Raw genomic sequence first — 13,438 nt, 5'->3', positions numbered from 1 at the left:
TCAAATCTGTGCTATCATACGGCACGGACATAGTCTTATATCACTCTTTTGATAGGGCAGTTTTAGCTATCACATCGCAGGTAATCTGTGTGTGATTTGTTTGGCTTGTGATGCTCAGGATAGCTCATCAGTGCTGCTACCTAACAGAGGTAGAGAAAGGCAATTTGCATTACTCTGCACTGTCCTGTCAGCCCTGCTGGACCCACATGACTGCAAAAAGCCCTTAGCACTTTAATAAATGGATGTAGAGGCTTGTTTGACTTTCTTTGAGTTTTTTTTCTACTTTCACACAATCATGCTCGATCAGTTCTCTCAAAATTGTTTGGGGCAAAGTTTTGGCATGCCTAAACATGTGGCCAACATTCACTGAGTTTAGTTCTTCAGCACAGCCGATCAATAAAGCATTTCAAATTACATGTTGGCCAAATTCCACAATTTTGACAAGCAATGAACCAGTCCTTGATGTGAGCCAGCTGTTTTTTACTAACAGATTTTTGATTAGGTCTGGATCAGACAGTTGATGGATGAGAGTTGGGGAAGTCACCGCTCCGGCTTACCTTACTCGGCCCACCTGTTTTCATCTCATAAACATCTATGGTGTAGTTGGTTCTGCGGCCGTAGTTGTCAAACTGGATGTTCCCAGTCATACCATTCACTTGGACCTGCCACGACAGACAGACAGACAGACAGACAGACAGACAGACAGACGGACGGACGGATGGACGGACAGACAGACAGACAGACAGACAGACAGGGTAATGTGTAATAGCCATCACTTTGCATATATAGCTGGTATTAAGGTGCTCGTGTCCATGGAGCTACTGGAGTGCGCTCAGTCTGTTAATCAAATGATGAACTGTATACGCTTTAATAAAAGATGTAGTTTTATGGTAATGAGGGAATGGATTTGAGTGAGCTCTGTGCAGAGATATCTGGGGGCAAAGGGAGGAGAACAGCTCTGCGCTCTCTTCCCTTCTCTCTGTCACTTTCCATCTTTATCACACTCTCACTCCCTATCTCTGCTTCACTTCTTCTAGCCTTTTCTTTGGTGATCAGCTTGCCACTCTCTCTCTCTCTCTCTCCCCCCCCTACCGTTTTAAGAGCTCTCTCGATGTCGATGCCTTGGCTCCAAGGTACAGCGGGATTGGCTAGGCAGTCTCCAGCGCTGCCCCGGCGAGAGACGTCCACACGTTGGCGCCGCAGGTACCTGAAGGCCTCTGCTATCACCAGAATGGCATCATGGGTCAGAGCTGAAGTGTACTGTACAAAATCAGAAAGAAAGCAGTGCACACTGTGAGACAGTAACACATGTTGAGAGGCAGAAGATGAGATAAGAATAACGTTTTTGTAGTAAAGCCTTTATAGGACTTTATACCGTTCAAAGACTGTGTAATCTGTTTTCAAATAGTTTAAAATCACTATAGGTAGAACTTTTGTATGAATATACTGTCGTTTCAAATGAATCTGTTTGCATACATTTTTGTTTGCCATAAAATGAATCCTACTGAAAATTGGGGCAGTCAATGTGTCGCTTTCAGCCCATGCATGTCAGTGCCCCCCGGTCGGGTCAGTGTGGGTGGGGTGGTAAAAATAGCTTGATTAGACAGATTTGATTAGAAAAGCCAAGACATGTCTGACAGTCAGGACCTCTTTCAAAACTTTTAGTGCAGAGTCGGGAAGTAAATTGAGCATTAATGCGTGATTTTATCTCCCACGCACTTCCCCTCCAACTTCGCCTGACCTTTTCACCACTGAGGGTTGAGCTACTTGTTTGTTGACCACTGCACCATGACAAAATCTAATTAAATGCCATTCAAAATCCATTTCTTCCTTGATCATTGTTTAATTAGATGTAAATTGAAGCTGCAATATAACCTTGCCTTGCACCGCCTATCAATATATTGATTGCTGGGAGGGTTGCAAAGCCAAGAGGAGGAAGCGAGGGGTGGGAGGAAAACAGAATGACAAAGACAGACAGAGGATGAGAGCAGCAGAAGAACTGATAGCACCGAGAGCACTTCAGAAGGGATGATCGTTGTTTTCTGCATGTGCAATGAAAGGCCTTGCACGCAAAGTACCTTCAGAGGAGTGTTTCGGGCTTCTGGGAATTCTCTTTCATCTAGCCGCTCCCAGCGCTGCATAAACTGCTGCACAATCGGGTTCTCAGGGTTGACTATCTGAAACCCTGAAATGTTGGCTCCACCGGCGAAGACTTTGTCCAAGCTCACGTTAGTAAATCCCTGAGATGAGACAAAAGGGAAACAGGGGAGGAGAGGATCCATGTCACATATTTTTCTTTTTTTTATATTACCTGGGGTGAAGCACCATGAAATATTAGCAGCTATTCTGGCAGCATGCACGGTGCATTTTACTGTATTATGAACCCTGTGCTGTATGAGAAAGCAACATTGCCATTACACCGAGGCAAATGTTTCTTTTCACATGTTGTGGTGTAACCTGAATTCATTGAAACAACCTGCCAGTAGATAATCAAGAGTTTGTGTCAGATCATGTAAAAGACAGAACGTAAACACACTGGCTTGTATGTAATATAAAAAATAATAATATGTTTTTTTATTTGGTTCAAAAACCTCTAGTTTTAGTGCTCCAGCTGTCTTTATATTCCCTTCTTCACCCTTGAACTATTACACAGAGTTATTTCTTTTTATGGTCAAAATGCTCTTTTTTAAGTGCGTCATTGTGTCATGGCGTGCAAGGACATGTGTTTGACTGCTGCATAATCACATTTTCTAAAGTGCGGGTAACAGCAGCAGGGGATCAGCAAGTGAGATCAGGGCTGGCCTCCACTTTAAAACTCTTATGTTAATATCAAGGCTAAATGAACATTTCCCCTTCCCAGAGTAGGAGGAAAAGATGGCTGCCCTCCAAAGATAGGTTAAAAAAAAGGTTAAATGCTGTTTATTCATTGCTCAGGACATTGCTACTTAAATATAAATATATTCATTTAGATAAATATGAAATGTAGTCTGACTGCCAGATTGTGATTGATTAGACATGAGCAACAAACATGACAAGCCCTGTATATACAGTAGAGAGAAAAAGCAAAAAATATACAAGTCTGTTTTTTTCTTCTGATTTCATGCAAAAGCCTATAATCTATATATTGTGCATGCACATTTGTGCTCATGGCTGAGACTAAGTCCCATCACATGCAGCAAAAAGAAGGTTCCACTCTCTCCCAGCGGAGCGGCTCGGTTATTACTCACAAGATTGGCCAGAATGTAGTGGTAACCACGGCTGTTCTTCCCCAGGGTCACAACCTATGGGAGAAAAACATCGATACAGTAAACCACCCATGAGAAGAGAGCTAAGAGCCACGGCTTTTATAAGTGACTACAACATTCTCTGTAAATGCAGCGAGCACACAGGATGCCGCTGAAGTTGAAACAAAGCAAAGTCAACTGCGGAATAACAAGAGAGATGGAGCGGTAAGAGGAAGTGTTCATTAAGGGGGAGCTGCTAATGAGAGAAAAACAGCAACAATATGGAGCACCCTTAAATATTCTGCTCACTTTGAAGTAATTCAAGGTGAAGAGAGATGAGTCCTCAGCAACTGCTGGACAGAAGGTAGAAACAGGAAAAAACATTTCAGAGGAATTTACAGTGAGACAGAAAGATGTAGATCTCGCTCTGCTTTGAAAATATCACACCTTTGGAGCCTAACAGCATGTTTCAACCCACGCAGCCTGTCTGAAAATAGTAAGTGGTGTTCTAAGCCATTCCATCACTGTAGAACCAACCATATGCTTCCTTTTATTCTCTTCTTCCTTTTGTTCTTGGCCTACAGATATATCATATAGCGAGACTCTAAATTGCCCTGGCTTTTTTGAGCATTACATGCTGGACAGTGTGTTAGACTGGGCCTCTTGAGGTTTGTTATTTATGAGTTTGCAGTCTGCTGTGGATGGACTTCTGAGCGGCTGCCATGCAGAAACCTGTCAACCATGTCTCGGTTTTCATCTGCGTACTACAAACACAGCAACACAAGTTTACAGAAAAATCAGCATGTTTGCACATGTTCTGGCTCTGTCACAAAAACAAACTGTCAGTTTATCATCTGCTTTTGTGTGTGCGTGTTAGGCTGGGGATGTTGGATATTTGTTACTGTGGATCGTTTACGACATTCCCACTGAGTGATGAAAAGCAAACATGTATCTTCACATCCGTGGCTGCAAAAAAAAAAATCTTTGAAGGACGTTTTCAGTTTCACTCCTTTCAACTACAATTACAGCTTTTAATTTGAACTTAAACTGACCTGGGTAGACTAGTATACAGTAGCACCAAACAATCATCCTTGCTTGGACTGAACCTCCTCCTCAATAAAATAAACCACTTCTCTCCCTCTTTTGTGGGAAACTGAAGGTTGTCTGTGAAAAGGGAAGAGACGCTGGTGGTGTTTTTCACTAAAAACGGCGCACGAGGGAGCACAAACACACAAAGCCTTTCACTTACGCCATCAAGCTGCTTGGATGGGTCAGCGTTTTATGACAGCCTCCCCATCATTAAGACTTTAAACCTCCAACACTGCAGGATATCAGACACGGGGGAGCAAACCAAGAAAGTGAAATAGAAACAAAGAGGAAATGAGCTGATTATAATGCAGAAATAGCAGGAGTTGGCTTTTAGAATCCATCAATCTGCATCTAATGAGAAAATGACAGACAGATCCACGAAAAAGAAACACTTCCACTGCAGTGATGTCAGAGCTAGATGGATCCCACTGTAATTGTAAGTCTAACTTTCAGCCTTTTAGCTCTGCTGCATTTTCTTGGACAAAGCCCACAGCTCCACACTCCTTCACCGTGTGCTAACCTTGACTCTGGCCGTTAAGCCTCCTCACACCTGCCCTAGAGCTGGGCAGAGAAAGGCCTCGCCCCCCCGCCTGCTGCCCACAGCTCACAGCCAGCCTGGCAACAGCTACAAGCAGCAACCTTGGGATAAGGTACAGCGAGACACTGATGACACAGAGATACACAGAACCTCCGGTCAGATCACGCCAACCTCTCCCCCCAGCCTCTTTAATTAGGGCAGACGGCAAGACCCGACTCCAGTTGAGACGGACTGATTTCATTGTAACTTGTTGTGATGCACTGCTGATTGCCCTGTTCCTAAATCCCTACCATACTGCAAATGGTGATAACAATCTTTTAATGGTGTTGATGATATATGATTCTCTTGTATTTCCTTTTGAATCCAATATTATTTGATCAATAACACACTATTTTTCGGAAACAATATTTACTCAGATAAGAGATAAGAAAATAAATTCTAGCTCACTTGTGAACACGAATGAGCAGCAACTCAAAGTGCTGTTGAGTTACAGTACAGACATCTGGAGGAATAGTTTTTGGGAAATACACTTGTTTACCTTCTTTTCGAGAGTGAGATGACAACACTGATGCTAATCTCATGTCTACAGAAGCTGGAGTCCAGACCTGATTAACTTAGCCTAGCATACAGACTGGAAACAGGGGGGAACAGCTAGTTATGTTCATAGTTCAAAAATACAACTACAAACAACTAAAGCTTGTGTAGTTAACACATGGTGTCTTGTTTGTTAAATCTAACAAGATAAGACAGTGTGCGTGTAGCTGAAATTCTGACTGATTTAGCTTAGCTAAATAAATTTAGCATGGAGTAAACAAATGAGTACAATGTGTTAATGAATGAGGTTTAGAGGTGTTGGTAGGTGTTTTTTATTTTGTTTCACTTTGGACAGAGCTAAGCTAGCTGTTTCCTTGCGCCTTCTGTCTTTATGCCAAGCTAAGCTAATCACATATGATTTTAAAGCTATAGTGCATAGTTTCTAAAAAAAGTTACGCACTAAAGCTTTAACTGTGCCAATGATGAATATTTTAATTACTTGGCTATTAAACTTAAAGTCAACTTCAAATAACTTTTTTCTTATTCATCTGTATCTAGATTAGAAATACATATCACAGTCCACACGAGTCGCATTTTGGTTTCGCTAATGCAACTTGGGTACCAGAAAGATATTAAATAAATAGCTATCAAATATGAAGAAATAAAATGTAATACAATGTTAAACTATTCACTAACTTTGCTTCTTTGTTTTTGCTAATCTTCAGCTTAAAATGGATAGCATAGACTCTGCACAGACTCCACACCTTGGATTGTCATCAGCCTCTATTTTTTGCCTCCCAATCACCTTGAATTGATTTCTGTTGTTTGTAGTTGTCTTTAGAGTCAAGTCAAGTCAAATCAATTTATTTATACAGCACATTTAAAACCAACGTAGGCAGAACAAATTGCTGTACAAAGTTATATTATGTTATGAAAACAAAGGAAGTACAATAAAAATATAGACACAATTAACATCATACAAACACACTTCTATACAAATGTCCCTAAACTAAATCATACGCCAAAGAATAAAAATGTGTTTTAAGACAAGACTTAAAGATCTCAGCAGTAGAAGAGGACCTAATATGAATGGGAAGTTTGTTCCAGAGTCTCGGGGCCACAACGGAGAAGGCATGATCACCCTTTTTTTTCATCAGAGACTGTGTAATCGCTAAAAGGAACTGATTAGATGATCTTTGTCAGCAATGTATAAAGGGGCCAATCCATGTAATGCCTTAAAAACAAGTAACATTACCTTAAAATTGAGGCGACCGGTAACCAGTGAAGAGAAGCCAATATCGGGGAGATATGAGCCCTCCTTCTGGTACCAGTCAACAATCTAGCAGCCGCATTCTGGACAAGCTGCAGGCGTGATAAAGATGATTGGCAAATCCCAGAATACAAGGAATTGCAGTAGTCAATACAAGACGAAATAAGAGCATGAATAACAGTCTCCAAGTCCTTACGACAGAGGAATGATTTTAGTTTAGCAATAGTCCTGAGATGAAAAAAGCTACCTTTGACAACAGAAATAATTTGTTTGTCAAATTAGAATGCTGGGTCAAAGATGAAACCTAGATTTCTGAAAAAAGGGCGCACACTTGAGGCCAAAGTCCCCAAAGTTTTCGAAAGTTCGTCAACTGAATTTGAGGGGCCAAGCAACATGACTTCTGTCTTACTCTCATTAAGTTGGAGAAAGTTGTTAGCCATCCAGCACTTAATGTCTTTCAGGCAGTGAAAAAGGGACTTTAAAGAGTTGGTATCACCTGTTTTTAGAGGCAAGTACAGCTGTGTGTCATCAGCATAACAGTGATAAGATACGTTATGTTTGTGAAGAATGGAGCCCAATGGGAGCATGTACAAAGAGAATAATTGCCCCTAAAATGGAACCTTGAGGTACACCACATGTAATCGCTGCCGAAGAGGAGATATTTCCAATTTCAACAGAAAAGGTTCTATTTTTTAAATAAGAATTGAACCAATGTAGAGCAACAGCCTGGATCCTACCCTATGCTGAAGGCGATCCATCAAGATGGCATGATCAATAGTGTCAAATGCAGCACTAAGATCCAGCAAGAGTAAAATAGCACAATTTCCTCCATCACCGAACAGCAACAAATCATTTAGCACTTTAAGAAGTGCTGTTTCTGTGCTATGGTGTACTCTGAAACCAGACAGAAAATTGTTTTTTTAATTAGAGGGTGAACCACAGCATGTTTAAAGCTAGATGGGACTGTGCCATTCATAAGAGAGCTATTTATTACAGACAAGAGGCTGGGACCAATAGTATCAAATACCTCTTTCAAAAGATGAGAGGGGACAATATCTGAAGATGAATAGGTAGGTTTCATGTGTGATACAATATCCATCAATGCTGACAGGGCCACAGGCACAAAACAATTCAGAGAAGCTGGGCATAGAATTGATTTAGAAGGGTCATGATCAGTAGGTGAAATACAAGATCTGATAGTGTCAACCTTGTTGATAAAAAAGCTCAAAAATTGTTCTGTGATTTCAAACGTAGCATGAGTGCAGTATTTATTGCACTAAACAACATTTTAGGGCTATCTGCATTTTTAGCTATGATATCAGAAAAATGCTTTGCTTTAGATGCTTTGACAAGGAGTTGGTAGGATACCTGGTGATCTCTCTGTATTTCCTAGGACACTTGCAGTTTATCTTTTTTCCATTTCCTCTCTGCTTTTCTACACTTATGTCTAAGGGCACGAGTCTCACTGTTAAGCCAAGGTTGGGCTTTGACTTTGGGTCGCTTCAGTTTAAAAGGGGCAACAATATCAAGAACATCTGTGACAGTGGTATTAAACCGAGTAACTAGCTCATCTGTAGACAGAGAGGCAGAGGTTATCTCTGTAGGTCTAGCAAAAGAACAAGCTATGAAATAGGGCTGGATGATTAATCGAAAAATAATCGTAACTGAAATTCAGAGCCTATAACCGACGTAATTTTACCAAGTCGGTTATTTCGGTCTTTTAATCCTATTAATATTTCCGCGGCCGCCCACTGTGTGTTAATGTAGGCTACTTTCCCCTTAAAACATATTACAGTCACCGTCCAGTCTGCGACCATAGGTGCTTTCTGATCGGATAGTAGGCCTACTTGTAGTTTTTAGAGGAAAAGTACACTTCTAAGCAGTTCTAAGAACTACTCTCCCCCAAAATCTTTTTTTCCGTTTGCATTCCCACTGGCCAAGTGGCCATAGGGACTGGTCGGAGGGGTAAGGGAGCAACGCAAGCACGGCAACGGTCTTTATAGCATCATCACTAGACATTAGCGCCACATACAACAACAACAAATGATGCTAATACTTGTGCACTTTTCCTATATTAAATGCACGTCCATTCTCGTAGTAATTCACGTAATGTTTTGCTCAACACAGACGGGGCTTTATTATACTCAGAACAGACCCAGCCTCTGCCTGCTGCGCTGTGGACGTGTGTGTGTGTGTGTGTGTGTGTGTGTGTGTGTGTGTGTGTGACTGTGTGTGTGTGTGTGTGTGTGTGTGTGTGTGTGTGACTGTGTGTGTGTGTGTGTGTGTGTGTGTGTGTGTGGCGGCCGGCGAGCCGCAGGACATGCTTGTGGAGTTTAACTCCGAAAAGACAGTTAACCACAGGTTCCCGTTAATCTTATGATGGACATTTATTATTTATTTTCTACATTTTTAGGAAACTTACTTACTTTTTTATAAGACGTTTTTATTTCATTGTAAAATCTACTGTTGTAGATTTCAGTTCAGTTGTTTGAAATATTTAATAAATAAGCATTAATTGCTATCTGTGTGTTGTTTCCTTATTTTAGAATCGCAAAGATAGGATTATGCACTCTTTCATTAGAAAAAATAACCGTGAACATATTTACAGTATAAGAAAAGAATTTTTTTTTAAAATAATCGTTCAATAATCGTAATCGAGGTAACTTGTTTGATTAATCGTGATTATGATTTTAGCCAAAATTGTCCAGCCCTACTATGAAAGCATCAGAAAATTGCCTAGCAGTGGACGGGTTCAGTGCACGGATGTAGTGATCTGGCAAGCAAGGTTTAGGTAATGGATTAGAAAGTGATGCATTAAAAATCACAGGTTTATTGTCAGATAGACTAGCAACATCCAGCTCAATATTTAAAACAGGAAAACCTAATGATAAAACAAGATCCAGTGTATGACCATGTTTGTGTGTGGGACCAGTTACAGACTGAGTCAGATTGAATGAGTCCACAAGTTGTAGAAACTGGCTAACTAAAGGCTTTGATGGCAATAGACATGGATATTAAAATCACCAAGGATTAAAATCTTTTCAGAGTTGGGCACAATCAAGGATAGAAACTCCGAAACTTCACTGATAAAGTCCTTATTGTACAAATCAGTGGGCAGGACAAATCAACCTTAAATGCTTGCACCTCAAAACTAGTGTACTTATCAACTGGCAATTGACGGCATTTATAGCGATTGTTGAAGATTGTCGCTAAACCCCCACCCCTGCCAATGGATCTGGGAGACCTAAAAATCACCAACATGCAACATGCAAGTTTTCGTGATAAATAAAAAGTCTAGATCACGTGATAGAAAGAAGTCATTTAAAATGAATGTTTTGTTTGAAAGTGATTGCTCATTCAACAATGCGAATTTGATAGGGATTGTATCCACAGCCTGTGCTGATCCTATTTGATAATTTGAACAGTCAAGGCAAAGGAGATTACCATAGTTGACTCCTCGTCTTCTGCGGCCAGGGGAGTGATGATGTCCTTGGATGTTTGTAATTCTTGTGGGAATGATAATGGAGGTTTGGGTATAAAAATTGATTGATTGATTGCCCTGTTGCCAGCTCCGTGATGATCAGAGCAGCTCATGAGGTGGGTGTTTATAGAAGGTGACAAGGGAGAGTAGGTAGTAACTGACAAGGGGGGCCTGCAGGGGGAGCTCTTAAGGGTAACGTATGCTTCTAATGCTGTAGAGGAAGAGAGGTGTGGGTACGCGATCTGTGCTGCCTGCACGATCCGACATGCACATGCGCAGATGATAATCCTGTTTTGAGGATTTACGACACTGTACGATCTGTTCCACGCTTCCGGTCGTAAGTCATAGCGGTCTGCCGTTAGCCTCCACCGGGAAGCTAACGTTAGTTTAGCTAACAGCTAATTTGGTTAACCGCTAGCTGACAGCTTGATTCAGTCTAAAATAATGTTAACTCAAACTAAACACTGGGAAAAGCAGGCTACATTTAAATTAAGACTTTAAAGTAATAACAATAATGACAAGTATTGATTGATTGTATTTTAAATGAGCACAGGTAAAGTAGAACTGACATAACAGCTGTTATATATTTTAACGGTTATTTTCAGGTTTTATTTTGAGGGTCTTTTAAAGTGTCAAAAACAAAAATATTAATGATTTATCCAGTGGTGGTCGCTCCGGTGTTTATTTAGTACAAAAATATGCTGCCAGTTGTGCCACCAAGTGTTTCAACGCATGCGTGATAAAATAGTGTAGGGAAACCGTCACGTTTTCTACTACGTATTTATGCGCATGCGCATATGGGATCGTGCAGGCAGCACAGATCGCGTACCGACAAGGGGTGTGACTGGGGCATGTGCTTGTGCACATGTGCGTAAGATGTAAACAGTCAGTCACGTCTGAGTCTGGAGCCCATGCTGAAGATTACCGCAGAGCATTTGGCGGTTAATTGAATGAAACGGCATTCCCAAAACAAATTGTCAATAAAACCTATGTTGTGGAGCCTGCAGGCAGACTGAAGCCAAGTGCTAAGGCTGAGGAGTCGGCTAAAATGTCCCGCTCCGCGACCAACAGGCTGAAGTGGAACAGAAATAAAAACAAACTTTCCAGTGCTCTTCAACGCATCAATAAGAAGGTTAAAATCCCGTTTTCTAAGTTCACTTTCATGAAAGCGGGTATCATTAACTCTGCAATGGCCCACAATATGTTTGATGGAGGTCGGGAGTGAGGGCATCAGGTCCACAAGTTTAATCAGAATGTCTGCAACCCTGGCTCTGGGAACGCAGTGTGTGACTGCATTAAAAAATCCTATGCCCCGTGTGATGGAGTCACCGATAATAATAGTCGTAGGGGGAAAAAGAGGACGAGGAGTTGTTGTGTTTTGATGGTCGGCCCAGGCAGCAGAGGCCACCATAGCGCCTGATCACAGCGTCTTTGAGAAGCTTTCGTCGCGAGGCAGAAGTTTTCGCCTGTGATGACAGCTTGTGAGCAGGTGACGCAGTGGAGAGACCCCGGGCATCACCGGACAACCGTGGAGGAGACGCCGAGCTGTTCGAACAGGATGCTGCAGGTACGCCATCAGCCCTCTGCCTCGGGAAAGTCAGTGTGTTTCCAGATGTCAGGCAGCCATAGCAAGGAGCCACAACACCGGCAGCCACTGCCACAGAGGCCGTGCAGTTGTGACAGAGAGCCATGTGAACGCCACCAGACGCCGATGGAGAAGGAGCTGCAGTAGCCCCAGACGTCGATCGCGTGCCAGGACTGTCAGACGGGTTCACACCCAGCTCCGACAAGGCATCGAAGCGATTGGAGAGGCCTAGAGGAAGAGGGGAGGCTTTCTTTCGGCCGCGGACCACCTCTGTCCAGGACGAACGGTGGCTCGGCGTCGAGCAGGAGAACAGACGCGGGCAGGCGGACCGATCTCAGGGCGCCGTATCCTGGAGAGCCGCTGAGAGAGTTGAAATCCGCAGCGACTGATCACGGGCCACATCCAAGCAGGCGGTTAGCAGGGAGTCTTTAGTCTTTAATTCCTCAGACATCCGACAAACATTTCCCCTAAGGTCAGCTATTTCTTTATTGGCATTCCTGAACAGCGATGTTGTTTTGCGGGGCAGTGGGGACTCATTAGGAGGTGTGGATGTAGCCATGGATGTAGCACTAGCTTAGCAGTGTTTAGCTCTGCTTGGCTAGCACATACAATAGGCTACATGTGTAACATAGTTGAATGGGTTCAGGTTAAATTCTACTAAATTGGCACAACTACGCCATCTACTGTTAAAATTTGTACCTGCTTCGAGTAGTTGTAGTGCAGCATTATGGGAAATTCCTCACAGCAACGGAGGATTTCCAATGAGGTAACATGTCTGTGAATGCTTGTGGACAATATAGCTAGTTATATAGTTAACTACTTGAAAAGCACTTAAAAGTTGACCCAGTTTGTTTGGTCAGATATAATAATTGTCTGAAGTTAATTTGGCAATGTTTGTATTCAGTTACCAGCCGTTTTATTCATGTTTAACCACTCGAAAAATATTTTCTGTATGCTAACTAGCACCTACGTGTGCCGTCTTTCCAGACAGAACATGCTAGCTGTAGTCCTTTGAGATGAGCATTCACACACTGTTTTCTTCCATTGTAAATGCAGGCAGAGGCTGTCTGTTACCAACCTGACTGGCTCAGAGTGATACACAAGACATTTCACATAGGTCACACATGCACAAAAACAAGGCTACTAACCAATTATTCTGTTTCCCAGTGACACTGACGAGAAGAAATGTGTTTAGTGCGCTACCCCTTCAATAATGCCATTCCTCTTTTTCTTACAGTATACCCTCTTGCACATCGATCCACTAACTGGCTCCATCACCTTTTGTTCTTCTGCTGAAGGAAAGCACGCATTTTGCAGACTGGAGTTTTCTTTAAAGCCTGATGGGGACAGACAACCAGGATGACCTTGGCTTCACCCTAATCCAGACTGTGCGTGCCTCTGCCCCGCCAGACAGAGAGCCTGAATGTAAAACTACAGCTATACATTCTCAATAAACGCCAGACCGTTTTCCCCCCAAGTTTGACCTTTTTCACTGCAGACTTCGCACCAACACAAGAAGAAGCAGACTCAAAATGATAGGTTCCCCAGAGTTTGTAAATATCACACCATTTACTGAGGCACATAAAAGATTATTCCTGCATGAAAATGATGCAATTACTTTTAGCCTCTTACTGAGCTAAGAAAACTCAAAGACCAGACTCCAAACCAAACTGATATGGAATGCTATTAGCATTAGGGTTGTGTATGATGGCTATTT

General features: G+C 42.2%; 1 protein-coding gene across 4 annotated transcripts in view; it reads right to left on the bottom strand.

Annotated features, from left to right (window-relative positions):
* The window catches only part of LOC116064245 (glutamate receptor 3), a 90,900-nt gene that overhangs the window by 24,610 nt on the left and 52,852 nt on the right, over positions 1-13,438 (bottom strand). For all 4 annotated transcript variants that reach the window (XR_004108496.2, XM_031319297.2, XM_031319296.2 and 1 more), the window contains exons 5-8: positions 3,228-3,281; positions 2,079-2,240; positions 1,093-1,260; positions 558-662 (exon numbers count right to left, since the gene is read on the bottom strand). Coding sequence is in view for 3 of the 4 variants with exons in the window: in XM_031319297.2 (XP_031175157.1) it covers positions 558-662; positions 1,093-1,260; positions 2,079-2,240; positions 3,228-3,281 (489 nt within the window). In the remaining variant the exon portion in view is untranslated. The remainder of the gene's footprint in view (positions 1-557; positions 663-1,092; positions 1,261-2,078; positions 2,241-3,227; positions 3,282-13,438) is intronic.

Source organism: Sander lucioperca, chromosome 1 (genome assembly GCF_008315115.2).
Source record: "Sander lucioperca isolate FBNREF2018 chromosome 1, SLUC_FBN_1.2, whole genome shotgun sequence".
Lineage (NCBI taxonomy): Eukaryota > Metazoa > Chordata > Actinopteri > Perciformes > Percidae > Sander > Sander lucioperca.
The sequence above is the reverse complement of the archived record's forward strand: the minus strand, read 5'-3'. Positions and strand labels throughout refer to the sequence as shown.